The sequence below is a fragment of the Tetranychus urticae genome, chromosome 3 (assembly GCF_039701765.1).
Source record: "Tetranychus urticae isolate SD_2017Ah chromosome 3, NJAU_TeUrti_SD_1.0, whole genome shotgun sequence".
NCBI classification, from domain to species: Eukaryota; Metazoa; Arthropoda; class Arachnida; order Trombidiformes; family Tetranychidae; genus Tetranychus; species Tetranychus urticae.
Window position 1 is genome coordinate 23998730 of NC_142960.1, and position 16213 is coordinate 24014942.

At 33.9% G+C, this 16213-nt stretch overlaps 1 protein-coding gene across 2 annotated transcripts in view; it reads left to right on the forward strand.

Moving 5' to 3' along the window:
* LOC107365253 (synaptogenesis protein syg-2) overlaps positions 1 to 16213 on the forward strand; it is a 142466-nt gene that overhangs the window by 65012 nt on the left and 61241 nt on the right. The window contains exon 1 of one of the 2 annotated variants that reach the window (XM_015932728.3): positions 11749 to 12337. The exons of the other annotated variant lie outside the window; for it this stretch is intronic. Coding sequence (XP_015788214.1) covers positions 12097 to 12337 — 241 coding nt within the window. The 5' untranslated portion in view covers positions 11749 to 12096. Of the gene's footprint in view, positions 1 to 11748; positions 12338 to 16213 lie in introns of those variants that run through there. 2 annotated transcript variants of the gene reach the window in all.

Below are 16213 nucleotides of genomic sequence, written 5' to 3' on the forward strand. Positions count from 1 at the left end.
GGATGTACTTTAGCTATGAGCATTTGTTCAACCATTGTTAAATTTTTCAAAACTTCTGGCTGTTCTCTGGGATCTAAATAATTCACATCTGTGAAAAGTTCTGGTTTCTTCTGACACTTTGTGCATACCATTTTCCTAACTTCAACAATCAAAATAGATGTAATGGCCAGATTCGGGAATTTACGTTTGCAGTTTTCACAGGAACGCCATTCTATTTGTTGCATAATTGTCTCAAACTTCAGAGCTTTTTTGATCCAATTTGTAGGATAGCAATCCTTAGCAGGTGTTGAGAAATAAGGAACATCAGGATAAATGTAGTTTCTTGAAGAATAATTGAATAGAAAGCGCCAATTTATTTCTGTAGGAGGGTCATAAATTATAGTCTCGTCGGAAGAAGAATCATTTCTATCTGAAGCGAAGTGATCGGGCAAAGCAGCTCCACGAACAGTTCCATCAGAGTCAGATGAATCGTCAAAAATTTTGAATAACGGACGATGTAATTTGCCATAGTCCACTCTAGGCACGTTGAAAGTCTCAGGCTCATCAGCATTCAAGCTAGAAGCTGTGTTTATGATTTGAGGACCTGCTGTAGAAGGGCCTGCAATTTGGCTGTTTGATATACGATTTGCATTGTTATCTGATATAAAAAATTGTTTCTGTTGCTTTGAGTTTTCTACGCGAACTTTTGTTTTTTTCTTATATGATATTTTGCGATTCTTATTTCGTTTATGCGGACTTTGCTTGGTGAACCTCATTTTGCTAAATTTTGATGAAAGAAAGACGAGATATTAAAAATTTAAAAAAAACGAATATGCATTGTATTCAGGCAGCAAATTAGTAATATGAGTAATAGTAGACATTAATATATTATTCGGCAAATCCTTATAAGATATTAATATTCTATTACGATACAGAATAACAAAGATATATATGTGATAAATCATAAACACAGTTGAACAAAACTTCGAAAGTATACATGAAATACACATAAAGGACATCTACAGAATATAATTGAAATACAAGTCGGCTTTCATCTATACTGCATAGAATTTGCTATTAGATACTCACGCATAGAATATGTGTATGATATCGGCTGCCGATTCCAGAATCCTAGAGTGTGAGTTCGTGTCCAGATCCTTCCGCCTTCAGACGTCAGCCTGCGACAAAAAAAAGTTATTAGGTCCAAAAGATGAAATTTCACTTAACATGGAGTCCTATGGGGACCCTGCGTTAACTCACTTAAAAACAAACTTGCACCTACCTTTTTTTAATGGTTTATATACTGGTTTGTAGTCCTTTTTAAGCTCTATCTGGCAGTATTAAACTTGTTGTGAAACACTAAAAAACACAAAAGTTATTAGGTCCAAAAGATGAAATTTCACTTAACATGGAGTCCTATGGGGACCCTGCGTTAACTCACTTAAAAACAAACTTGCACCTACCTTTTTTTAATGGTTTATATACTGGTTTGTAGTCCTTTTTAAGCTCTATCTGGCAGTATTAAACTTGTTGTGAAACACTAAAAAACACAAAAGTTATTAGGTCCAAAAGATGAAATTTCACTTAACATGGAGTCCTATGGGGACCCTGCGTTAACTCACTTAAAAACAAACTTGCACCTACCTTTTTTTAATGGTTTATATACTGGTTTGTAGTCCTTTTTAAGCTCTATCTGGCAGTATTAAACTTGTTGTGAAACACTAAAAAACACAAAAGTTATTAGGTCCAAAAGATGAAATTTCACTTAACATGGAGTCCTATGGGGACCCTGCGTTAACTCACTTAAAAACAAACTTTAAGAAAATTGGTGTTACACATGTTCGATGTAATTGCTGATCATGAAATCCAGCTCAAAATGGTTGCAACTCATTGCGCAACTCTATGTAACCAATTAGAAGCATTTTGTTGAATATTGTTTTTTTGGTTTTTAGTGTCTTAAACGCAATATCTATTGAAGTTTATGTGATATAATGATGAATATTGTTCAAATGAATGAAAACTTATTAAAAATTACAAAATGACCTTCAAATGACCTCTAGAGGTCAAAAGTCAAATTCCCGAAAAATGACCTCCGATGACCTTGATGGTCCAATCAACTCATCTTTACAAGTTTTCAACATTCTATACAAAATTTGAAGATATTCTGACAAGTAGTTTCGGCGCTAGCCGTGACGAAAGAAATCAAAAAGTGGTTTTTCAAAATGGCTAAGCTGAGTTAAAATCTCCACTTCGTTTCACTACGCTCCGATAATTAATTTCCTTGAGACTATAGATAGCAGTAGAAGAAATACACAAGATCGGACAATTTATTAATAATGGATCGATATTGCTTGATTTTTATCAATCAATAATCAGAAATACTTGACACTCATTCAATTGACATAATAAAAAATTCTTTCGGTAACAATCAATGCTACTGTGTGGAGGACATTCCGTCAGCTACCCACTCTGAGTTAGTTGAAGCTTGGTACGAATCTTCCCATCTAGCGGATATACACGCAATCAACGTGACATTAATTAATTTATAGCCTTACTCTTGACCTCGATTTAATTGAAGGTGTGTGGGGATATATGAAATACGATTTATTAGGCTGTCTCACGCTATCGCGGAAAACTTTTAAGCGTAATAACTCTTCTTCTAGTCGACATAGAGGCTTATTTTGTAGATTAAAGAAGCAGAATTTGCATTTAATTGTTTTCTATTGCAATCGAACATGGCAGAATTTCAAGGCTTGATTGATTCGATAAGTGACCAAGATCAACGAATTTTTATCAAATTTGCTGTATTAGCCAAGTGGACTAACAGTGTTACCCAGACTTTTTTGGCCAAAACAGTTGGTAAAAAAGCTTTCTCTACAACAGCGGTCGGAAAATGGATGAAACTATTCCGTGATGGCAAATACGAAACAAAAGACCGCCGAGGAGTTGACTTTACGGATTCAGCCCAACACCAAGAACGAGTGGATACAATCAAAGCTTGTCTTGACGAACCTCGACATTGAAGTATGAGATCCCTTTCCAATCGTGCTTCGGTTCCAAGGGCTACAGTGCAAAGGATAGTTCGTGGTGATTTAGGAATGAGGAAGATCAGTGTTTGCCACATGAATTAAACGATTTACAGATGGAACACCGTGTCCTAGCGTGTCATTTGAACTTAAATAAGCACAAGAAGGACAGATCACTGCTGGTTCGAACGTTAAAAGTGAATGAGACACGGGTGTCTCTTTATATGGCTCCCGATTGAAGTCAGATGCGAGTCTGGGTATCTAACGATGAGGCACCTCCCGTTGCCCCCGAGAATATTCATGGCAACAAGAGAATGTTAATTCTTGCTATGGATTTCAAAGGAATAGCTTTTTGGAGGCTCTTACCAGAAAAAACTACGGTCACGGCCGATGTGTACGCGCAATTCCTCGAAGATAAAATTCCAAATTGGCTACGTGGAAAACCTTTTAAGCGACCAATACTATTGCATGATAACGCTGGGCCTCATAAAGCTGCCGTCGTCATTTTCAGCCGAAAAAGAAATTCACACATGGTACCGTATTCGCCCGACCTGAGTCCCTGTGACTTCAACTGTTTTGCCCAATTAAAGCGCAAATTAAGAGATATCCATCACGAGGATTGGGACCAGTTTGAGGCCGCTTTAGAAATTGCCGTGACGGAGCTCAACAATAATGGCCTAATGCACGGAGTCGTCGACCTACCAGGTCGTTGGCAACGCTGTATTGATGCAAAGGAGCATACTTTTAATGTACAAATTTGAGAGAAATCGGCCCAAAAATAAAGAAGTTAATTGAAAAAAAAATTTTCCGCGATAGCGTGTGCCCCCCGAATACTTTATTAAAAAAATGATATTTGAACAGTGAGAGAAAAACGGTATCCTGAACTATATTCACGCTTTTTTACTCGCTCAATCGACAAAAAAATGAACATCAACAAGACACGTAAGATTATTTACAACAGTTCACACCCTTCATTTGTTTATATATCGTTCTTAAAATATGTTCTAGAAATTGATTAACAACTATTTTCGCTTGTAGTGCATTATCTAATCTAATAACTAGGTTTCAGGTCTTAACAATTGCATGGAGAAGTTTGCTAACGCTCTCAAAACTACAATCACTGCATGATTTGTAGTTACTGTTTTAGGTTTTTTTCAATAGTTGAGGCCAGATACTACTTAACAATGACCAACGGCCGTCCAAAACTAGGTGCGTTGTCGAAGCTGAAATCTCCAGAACGAAATTTCGCAAACCATTTTGTGATTATAGATGGACTAACCTTATATAGAGCAAACGTTTTATCGATTTTTTTCTTGTTTATTTTCGGTGCTGAGCCCAAACTAAACTCATAAAGTAGAACGGCTCAATTATCTTGTCCTCAACGCCATTCATAGTTGATAAAACTTATCCACAGAATTTGTATGCGTCAGGTGTTCAGGAACGATAATTTTCGAATTGGTCAAAGCAAGCTCCAGAAATTGACTTTTCAATCGTTTGAATGTATGTAATTATGCAGTCATTACATCACAAGCAAATTGACCCCTGTTCGATAATTCATTCGTAACAATTTAGTAGATAGCTTGAAAACTTTGAAAACCTCTGTCTTTGTCTTTAACTTTCAATTGATGACGTCGTTCGTATAAAATTATTGCCCTGCTATCGAATTCTTGACATTGTCTTACATAACCAGTGAACTTATCATCAAAAACAGGAACTTTGCCTGCTCACCCTACAAAAATGCACGTCTAGTGAGTATTTACTTGATTATTAAAGGTAAGTTATTGATAATTTCTAGACTTTTATTAATCATCTTGATTCTTTTTATCTTTCAGGACATTTTGAATTGGACCATTGTTTAAGGTAATGTAAACTCGTAACGTTAATCCGATTAGTTCTAATTAATATTTTTCATTTCTTCATTGTACTTGTGATTACCCATTGGATTTATTGTGTGTTGTGTTTGTAACCCATTATGTTTATCAACATTATTCGCAGTTTGAATCACCAGCTTCAACGCTAACCACCAACACCACCAACAGTAGAAATCAACCACGAGCATCAGAACCATCATCAGCATCTACCACCAAAACCAGAAGCAGCAAACACCAACATTTGACCAACAGCAGTCGACCCCAACCAGACCCCAACCAGACTCCAACCAGACTCCAACCACAAATCGACAACAAAAACTTAAGAACTTTAATATTTCAATACCTTAGGTTAGGTTAGGTAAAATTGATATATGCTGAAATGTTTTTTGCTATGCTTCATTATAATGCTCGATTAAAAAACGGTGAATGATTCTGATTGAATTTTCATTCTGATTTCTTTAAATCAACGCTAAAAAAATGAGAAATTATGGCCTTTCACTGGTTGTTCATGCTCGTCAATGTTGAATTTTGTTAAATTTCTTAAAAGCCTAATATCTTCATAATACCGATTCAATGCCTTAATCAATGAATCTTGGGTTGATGTTGATTAGCGAAAATTTATCTCAAAAAATTGGCTATCGATATGCTTCGGTTTTCAAACAACGTGCAAAAGATAACGTAACCAGCTCTAACTTAACTTTCGATGCTGTATACAAAAGCAAAGCAAAATATGAATAAATGATAAAATGAATGGATGAAATTACTAGGTAACGGACTCCAAAGGTTCCATTACAACAAGTAAAAAGACCATTTTATTGCGATTTTAATACTTCCATCTTGATTAAATTATTTCAGTTGTTGAAGCGGTATATGAGTTTATGGAGCATAGCAAAAAACACTTCAGCATTTGTCGATCTAACCTAACCTAACCTAAGGTATTGAAATATAAAAGTTCTTACTTTTTTGTTGTCGATTTGTGGTTGGAGTCTGGTTCTAGTCTGGTTGGGGTCTGGTTGGGGTCTGGTTGGGGTCTGGTTGGGGTCTGGTTGGGATCTGGTTGGGATCTGGTTGGGGTCTGGTTGGGGTCTGGTTGGGGTCTGGTTGGGGTCGACTGCTGTTGGTCAAATGTTGGTGTTTGCTGCTTCTGGTTTTGGTGGTAGATGCTGATGATGGTTCTGATGCTCGTGGTTGATTTCTACTGTTGCTGGTGTTGGTGGTTAGCGTTGAAGCTGGTGATTCAAACTGCGAATAATGTTGATAAACATAATGGGTTACAAACACAACACACAATAAATCCAATGGGTAATCACAAGTACAATGAAGAAATGAAAAATATTAATTAGAACTAATCGGATTAACGTTACGAGTTTACATTACCTTAAACAATGGTCCAATCCGAAATGTCCTCACTAGACGTGCATTTTTGTAGGGTGAGCAGGCAAAGTTCCTGTTTCTGATGATAAGTTCACTGTGCATGTTAGACAATGTCAAGAATTCGATAGCAGGGCAATAATTTTGTCGATTATCGAAAAAGTGTGCTATCTTGTGTATTTCTATTACTACTCATTTTGTTGAATTTATCGAAAAGAAAGAGATGATTTGAATTGTTGGAAATGAAAGTTGAAATGTCAATTGTCAAAACAACTTCCAAACATTTATTGAATAAAACAAAACTTGAAAATTTTTTTCTTACAAGTTTTGTTTCATTACTGTATCGTCACCCATAGAGAATGCATGGTGTAACTTGAAAAAAAATTTTTTTTTTGGATTTTTATATATATAATTGGTTTGTGATTCAAAACGCGTTGCACTTACCTGATAATGGACCGCTTTCACCGAAATATAAAAAAAAAGAGAAGCAAAATAAGTTTTCAAAATTATTTATTTTAAGTATCAAATCATATTGAATACATTTTGTTGTTGAATACACAAAATTTATTTTTTGCCCTGCTCTCGTGCAGCTCTGTCGGAGCGGCCATCAGGCGGGCGAGTCCAGACTGATTGACCGATACAGTCGGTCGTGCACGGCGGCACAACGCAAACATGACCAGGGGCCCCTTCGGCATTGCATTTTTGCTCGTGGCGGATACCACTAGCCCTGCAGCTGAGGCCTATGCCACAGTAGCGGCAGGTGTACTTGCGAGTATAACCGGTAACATCGTCTTCGTCAAAGGCTTTTACCAGCTTGTAGTCACCGGGCAGCAATCCAAGGGGCCTCGCGTCATCCGCCTCACCTGCGTTGGCTTCCAGCCGGTTGGTGTCCTTTATTATTACCAGGGTGTCCTCCCATTCGGCAACGCCAACCAGGGTCAGAGCACCTTTCACGTTCATGTATCCACGCCGTTTGATCGATTTAATTGGGTGGTAACCAACGGCTTCAGATCCTTGTATCGATGGTGTTGATGCGGATGCTGTTGGGTCTGGTGTTGATGAGGGTGCTGTTGGTGACGGTGTACGGCTGGCCATGATGGATGAATGGAGAGAGAGAGAGGAGAGAAAAGAGTAGGAGAGAGAGAGTGAGAATGTTTAAGAAAAAATTGGGAGAAAAATCAATTCCAAAAGCTGAAGACTTAATGAATAAATCTGAAGATCCAACTCGGTTTATAAACTAATTCTTCATCAAGATAACTTATCGGTCATCATCTTAAGTGCTTTTCTGGAAAAAAACCACAAATTTTTGTTTACCTTATTGAGACCTGAATCAGATAAGATAAATCATCATGATTTATCTAATCTTCAAATCAAAATGTTTACCCCGGGCTATATGAAATTATTAGGAAATTTTGCAAGCAAGTTAATTGATTTCATTAATCTCGTATATCAAATGATATCTCTTAACTCGCGAGTTCACGGCAATTAAGGAACTGTTTAATCTCAAGAGAACAGCCCCGGGCGTTTGATTTTTCTTTATTCTTTAATAGTTGCTTTCTAAAAGTATCATGTTTCTTCATTTACCTCTTTAACTTGCTGAGTGCTGAAACAGCATCAAGGTTTGCTTTTCTTTCTTTTTATTGCACCTTCACTTTGTGCTCGAAGCGTATGGTCTCTTTTGTGCTGGAAGCGTATGGTTTCCAACTACTGAATAATCTTTAATTAAACCGATTAAATTACAAAGATTTTTGCTTAAACTTTTTTGCCTTTAAGATGCTTTGCTCAAAATTGGGTGCTTGATATGACCCCAATCTTAGGTATCGTTAACACTCGCCAATCTTGTAGTTATGAAGATCTCTCTAGCGGAAGGCATTTACTTGTTCATTTTTATGCTTTAATCACGTAGCTTAATCTGTGGTCACCGCAAAATGATGCTCAGTAATGTTGGTTCAACAAAATAAAGACCAAAATTGAAACATAAACAACAAAGAGAACAATAAGAAACTCATACATTTTTTCAGTAGCTATCCGCTCCCTACCTAAACCTGATTACTGAAATTCTTACCTTTTCACTTCTTTCTACCAAACTAATAATGATTATTAATATTGCATTGAAAAAGCCATTTTCTGACCTTAAGCTATTTTGATTGGTATAATAGTCACGGTGCAAGCATTAAGAGCAAGTCCAAACCGAGTAAAGTTATCTTAAAATAATGTTAATGTAAGAGGAAAAACTCATGTTATAATAGATCATTTCATCGGAACATGGAAGAATTTACAGCTATAATTCCAACAAAGTTAAGCAAAAGTGAGTCTCATACAAAAATATAGTAATATTATTTCATGATTAACTTTTTGTAAGGAATACTGAATAAAGGAAAATCTTGGATCTAATTCATTTGAAAGCATGTTAAGTAGTCTTCAACTTATGAAAACATTTCGAGCACCAAAAGTAATGACTTAAACTAAACTCACACTAATGCATCAATCTAGATGTTGGATTCAATTCGGTGTCAGATTAAATTCAAAACTATCCCAATTAACCACTCAACTAGCAGAAACATAAACTAAAAACTGCAAACCAAAGAATCCCAGTTTTAAAAACTAATGGAAAACGAAAAATAAACTAAATAAAACTCAAAATTAGTTAACTTGCAGTGCCAAAGTGCACAAAAATTGACCAATCAAAAGTATATTCAGCCGTATTAACCAACTTCAATATCAGATAGAGCATCCTGACGTTATTGATTGGGTCGAATCATAGAAAATCAATTGAAAGCAAGAAGAGTTTAAAATTGCCCGAATCGTTTAAATTAATTTCTGTTACAAGAACTGTACAGAAAGTACATAGAGTTTCAGCTCAGGACTTGATTTTGTCGACAATCGGAGATCAGAGAAATTAACTGCACAAATTGATTCAGTGTTTGTTAAAATCTACAAAGTATCAATTCTTAACTCGAAAAGATAAAAAAGTGAAAAATTCTGGAGACCCTCCTTTCGCACTTAATCTTTGAAGTCCATTGAACAAGATCCAAATGTCTTGATCAATGAGTACTCATGAAGTGCCATAAGCAGGTTAACATTAAATGGACTCAATAGGATATTGGAAGGAGAGTTAATCGAGTTTACCATGAACCATATTTTACATGAACCACTGATTGCTATATTTTTTTCTCTTGAAATGCATTTCGATTCCAGATGAGAAAATTTTGCAAACAAAATTGTGTAAATAAAATGAAATGAACATGATAATAGTATTGTACAAGAAAAGTGTTTCTCTGTTCAAAACTTTGCTTTAAAAGAAAGGGAAAGATTATTGTGGCTAAAATAGTGGTTAGACATGAAAAATGTTTTGAAACATAATGAGATGCAAATAGTTGCTGAATATTCAGTGGAACATGAAAAGCTAAACTGTGGAGAAAGAGAAAAGGAAAGATTTTTAGTTTGACCTTTATTCACCAAGTAAAAGTATAAACTAAAAGTCATAATGATAATGATGATATCCAAATGATTTGGAATCAAGTTCAATAAAGCTAAAGGTTTAATGTGCCATTGAAAATAGAAGGTAAATGAATGGCAAAAAAAGTTCACAAAACATTCGCCTTTCCATTCGCTTCAAGAGTGGGTCAAGTTTGACTTTTGATATTCAATTTTATTCTCACATTCATATTTGCCTTTCAACTCTTTTACCATAAATTATATTTATATTTATCTGTTGAAATCTAAAAGCCTTTCATGATCATTACTCATGTTGGTGTTTATGTAAATGAGTTGGCGAAGGAATGAAATTATCATGGAAAGAAAAGGGAAAAGCAAACAATAAAGTAAACTGTTGAACTTTTTTTGCTGGAAAACCAGAAAAGAAGAAAGAAAAAAATAAATGAATAAAATAATTCTCATGTTGATATGTAAATTAAAATTATGGTCAAAGTGAGTGAGTAATGATGGAATTTCAAGAGACATTAATCAGTTCTCTTGTTAACTGACCTTTTCACTTTTCACTTTGGGTTTACATGAGAAAACATGGGAAACAATTGAAGCCTCATTAGACGTTCAATTTACGCTGCAACGAGAAGAGAGAGAAAAAAAGAAAAACAAAATTTCTCTTTACACCAAACTCTTTTCACCTAAACATTCAGAGTGAAATCTGCTCTCAGCATTTTCCCTGTTAATTATTACAATTTATTCTTTGTTAACCCTGAAAGTGGCAACTTTTTTCCATCAACAAAGTAAAGCTCAAGTAAAAAAAGCTAACAACATTATCACCAATAAAAGCTGATTGTTCAACTCATTTTCATATTGATTTTCATCGCGAGTTTCACTGGGAGTCATTATTATTATCGAAGTTTCTTTTTCTTTTTTGTAATCGTTAGTTTACCCTAGAGTTTTGTTATCAACTGTCAAAATGCAACTTTTTTTTCTCTTTTCAACTTTACCCTTGTAACAGTGGAGGAAAATGATGGGTGAAAAGGGTTACCTCAACAGAAATCAAGTGAATCATGAAAGCGTGTCTAGTCACAGCAAACAACTTTCATCGTATTCTTATGTAGTCATCTAGCATTAAATTTAATTATATTCAATGATGTTCATCTTGTGAGGTTGTGAGAGCTCATCAGTCCGTGTATTATTAGCTATTAATGTATTTATTAATAATAAGCTCAACAAAAAGTTATCTTTTCTCACTTGAATACAAAATTTTCTTCCTTCTTTTTTTCCTGCAAACTTATTCTCTCATGTATTTGAATAAAAAAATTATCAGCTTCTAGTTTCATTGGTTCAACGTTTCGTTTCCAGTCTTTGCTTTTATTTTATCTTCCATTCAACATGATGGAAAATAATTTCCAGGTTTAGTCAATTAGCAATTCTTGGAATTCTTTAAATCGAAAGCAATATTCATCATCAAACCCTTTCACACTCTTGATAAATCATTTCTAATCATATATTTGCATAAAGCCGATTCACAGTGCGGCGAAAGTCCTCAGAAATATCAGTTCTGAATTGACTATTTTTAAAGAAATCCATTTTAAGTAGCAATCGCCGAGACTTCGCGTAATCAACAAAAACATTTATTCCAACCTTTCACTTGAAATGTTTAACTTTGTTTGTTCGATGCATTGATCACTGCAAAAACGTTGAAATCAAGCGATTGCAAATCGAATGAACTGAAAATTCAATCTGATATCATAAAAGGATTCCAGCCATTCAAATAAACAAGCATGATTCGCATTTCACTTCTGATTGAGTCGTTGTTCCAGTGGCGACAGAGCCTGAATCATGAAAATCTTTGGTCAGGGCTCATTGTATGTTTTTTCAATAAGATCAGGGTTGACACGACCGTGAAAACAGACGGAAGTGGCGAAAAATCAATTCGGTATAAATTTGTTTAACAGTAAAAGTTGGGCGAACTGATTACGCAAAACACCCTGTAATTCAATTGAAAGAGAAAGAGAGAGAGAATGCGAAGGAGAAGAAGCAAACATGTATAGGATCCTGAGTGAGTCAGTTGTGAAACTGAATATCATGAGTTCAGTTGAGAAGATGAAGTTGGGATGAAAATTTCAAGTTTGTTCTGAACAAGAAGCTCAAAATGTTTAACATTTAACTTTAACAATTAGCTTATTGCAAATCCAAAGAAAATATTTCAATGAAGAATCAATTGAAATTATTTTCAGCTTCATCAGTGAAAATTGAGTGAAAAGTGAATAGAAAAAATGAGCAGAAAAAAACTGCAAATCGCTAAGTGTTAACAGATTTTGTTTTGTTCATCATTAATATAAGAATTTTTTTCCACCAAATTGTTTGTTCCATTTATTGTTCCAACATTATCGGATTATCTTGTTACCATTATAATGTTAATCTCTATTTGGATATTATCATCAGTTTTACCTTCATTAGTGCTTTCAATGAACCAACAACAGAAACCAATAAATATTGATGATTATCATCTCAATTCATCGATAAATAAAGTGATAATTCAATCTCGTGTTCATTTACGTTTAAAACGATTCCATTATCAATCAGAATCTCATAAGCATTTAACTTATCAACGTTCACTCAAAATGATATCTAAAGAGCATTCAGCAATTCCATGTAAGTATATAAATGTTGCATGTAAACCTGACAATTGAAGCCTTTTCTTGGCTTCTAATCATTACTTATCAGATAACTGTTTCTATTTACTTTCATTTTCCGTTTTTTATTCAACATTCACATTCTTTTGTATCTCGTTTCATCTCATTAACTCAATCAACTAAATCAGTTTGGAAACAGTTTATTCAGGTGATTCGTGTTTACCTTTTTTCAGTTTCCTTTCTTTTCTCATCATTTCTGTTTCAATGTTTAATCCAATTGAAACCATAGTCAACAGTCTGTATTAATAGTTATTAGATAAATCGATGAGTATTTACTTAACAACCGAAGGGAAACAAAAGCACAAGTCAATACTTCGTTAATATTGTTCAACATTTGGTTCAATTTCATTTTTGATATTGGCTTTTGTGTTAGTTCATCATTTCTTGTTTTTTGCTCTTCGATTTGTTCTGTAATCTCGATGTTGAACAAGAAAGAGTAATGATAAAATCAATAGAAACAAAAAGTAAACCCTGTTTATCATGATTCCTAACCTAATCTCAATCTTGTTGAGGTCAATTACATTTTTGTATTTTTAGTTGTTTAGGTGAAGGGAAAAGAAAAAATGTTTCTATTTCTAATGGAATTGAGTAAACAAATTGATATGAAATTCTGTCAGCACATTAGCCTTTCATGATGGCCCTTGAAATGTTGAGAATTATCGTTAAGCCATGATTATCTCTATCAATTGATGATCGTTCTCCACAAATTTAATTGCTCACTTCGAGATTCATGTTTTGCTAGCAAAACTTGCTTCGTCATCGAGTGATAATACTAATCAATAATTAAATATAGCTTTCAATTAAGCTGATTGCTTTACTAAAGACTTGGCAAGTCAACCTCCGCTTACAACCACAGTAAAGTACAATTTTTTCTTGTTCAGATGCTAATCAATCATGAACTGCAAGTACAGAAATCATGAGAGATTCAATGATTGGGATGAACATGAAGGCAGAACAAGACTGATGATTATCATGGAAAATCAATTATTATCTAAATTTTCTTCTCTTGCTATTTTCTAGCGCCTTTGATAAGTATTAAACCCCTTCCAGGGAGGTGAAAAGCCGAAAAAGAAAAATTCCATGTCTTTTGTTTCAAACAGATGTTTGAATCGAAAAGAGAAACATAGTTTTATTTTGGATTTGAAAACACATTCAAGAGATATTCTGGAGCTTTCGACTGTTAAATATTGATATCAGTTGAATTTCAGGTTAAAATGATATACTAATAGTAAACATTTGCACAAGAGGAATGAAAGGGGAATCAAATGACTCGACTCATTAGCCAAGAAAAACTTATTCTTGGAAACTTGTTATTCAACATTCATTGAATCTAGTTAATTAAATGTATTCGTTTAAAAGTTCATATCAAGTGTAAGAGTAGGAGTCAGATGAGTGACATTTAGTGGGATGACTTTTCAAAGCCGGAATTAACCATCAAAGAAACTGAAGAATCACGTTGAAAGGTTTTAACAGTTTACTCAAGATTACATTTGTTTGACTGATACATTTTGATTGTTTGTTAAGCGCTTATAATATCAAAAGTTATAAACTCGAAAAAAACGTCATTCTTTCGCAATTTTGACCTACAAACACCAAATAACTCTGAATGACCATGAAACTAGAAAATTTATCAAACTTTATATAATCACGGTCAATGAGATTTTAAAACGATTTACCATTAAGTGGTCAATAAGAACCTTATCAGAAGATTTATTCTCTCCTTTTACATGATATAAGATGATGGAATAATTGGTTGAATCAATTGAAAAGCGCCCAAAGCATCCAATGAATTATCTCAATATGCTTTTCCATCCAACTTGTTCCTTCTTTTGTTTCAACTCATCATCATCATATTTCAATGAAGATAACATTTTCATTTTCAGTTGAGATATCAAATGATATAAAAAAGAGTAAAAATAGAGGCAATTCCTTGAGGCTATTGATTGTATTAATAATGATGATAGTAATAAATACAAAAGAAATGAAAGAAAATGGAAAAAATTCTTTTTTTAAAAACCGTTTCACTGTTGTTCCTACCTGAATGAGCAAACATTTTCACACTCAACTCTTGATTCTTGTTTTCATGAAATTCTCCAAACAGAAATTCATGAATTTCATGCTCAACCATCAACATCATTTTCATTTGTCATCATCAAATGTCTTCATATTTACCTTATTCCAATTTGTTTCACTTTTCCACAGAAAAAAACTTTTTCTCTTCAAAAATGTTTCTAATTCTTGACATTATTCCATGAATGTTCAAACTCTTATCCAAATAAATACTTACACTGATTCTGAATAAGCCATCAAAATCAAAATCCATGGATGGTTGATTCTATTTTACCTTTTCTTCTTCATTCCAACCTTTTTCTTCACCAGCAGAATCACTTTTTTTCCTTCGTCTCCATTTTTCCACCTTTTTTCAATTCCATTTCTTCCATTTCGCTTTTGAATAAACATCCTTTTCATATTCAAAATAATAATGTATTTCATTCCCTGCAAAAGAAGAGAATTAAATTCTCGTAAAATCTTCATCGATGAAATTATGGTTCAATACCTTTCAACATAATGCTCAAGGATTATCATTCCTGGAATTATTGGTTCACCAAAAAAAATGTTCAAAAGGATATGAAAAGAGCCAATTAGGTTGAGAGAAGGCAAAAACTACTCTCAGGGTAAAGATGAATTAACGAGAGAAGATAAAAATTAAATCCCGAGATTTACCATTAAATGAAAACCCAGTCGAAATTCAGTCTGCAATTGCATTTGCAGAATAATTCTTCAAAACTTGGAATAAACAGTTCTATCAACTCTCATTACTCTCATAATTGATATGATTAATAGCAAAAATTAGAGAATTAAAATTCTGGGTTTAGGAATAGAATGAAAAGTTCTGCACACCAAACAAGAAACTAAAAACTCGCTTCACTTGAACCTGAATTGAGCCAACATAACTTGTTGAGATGTTCAGGAACAAGCAGTGAAAATTTCGAATCTTATATTATCTATTTCTGTTCCTAGAATTTATTCATTTTTTCGAAATCACATTTTCGATGATTTTGATGATTTCATTTGGTTTCATGTTGAATGACATTGAGTTCCCTTTATGAATAATTAAACAACTTTTTTTGCTAATAAATCATTAATAATTTTCCATCCAAAAATCAGTCAACTATTAATGTTTGCGTTTTCAGTCTTTTTACAGATTTATTTTCAGTTGAATCGCAAATAGCTTAACAAGAAGTCAATTTTTTACTCAACCTTTTGTTAATTAGCAGCCATTATCGATTCAATCATGTTTTCCATGTTGACCTATTCATGTTGAGCAAATTTACATTGGAGAAGGAGGAATAAGTTGAATGACAAGAATGTTCATTTGCCATGAAAAAGTAAAAATAACTTGATTGAAAAATGAAAATGTGAAACCATTTTGAATATAATACGATTTGAAGTGAATCTTGTTCCCAAATCCATCCAAATCTGGGTAACAAACTCACGTAAATCCCATGTATCACTGAAAATAAATATAAATTTGACACTCACTGAGAATCAAATAGAATGTAAAAAAAGGAGTTTCTCTGGTTGACCGCAATTCTGGATTATTTTTCGCCACTTTTTTCGAGTTTTTTCTCTATTCTTTTGTTTCTCACTTTTCCTGTCAACCCAACTGTATTACCGTAATCATAAGGATTGTGTTCAACTTTCCTCTTGAAAATACCTTCACACTCGATAGTATTATCCAGGTTATGCTTTACTAAACAATAGATAAGAACTTTTCTAGTTTTTTTCTTTCCTTTTTTCGAACCAAAACAATCGATTTTGTTTCCCGCCTCAA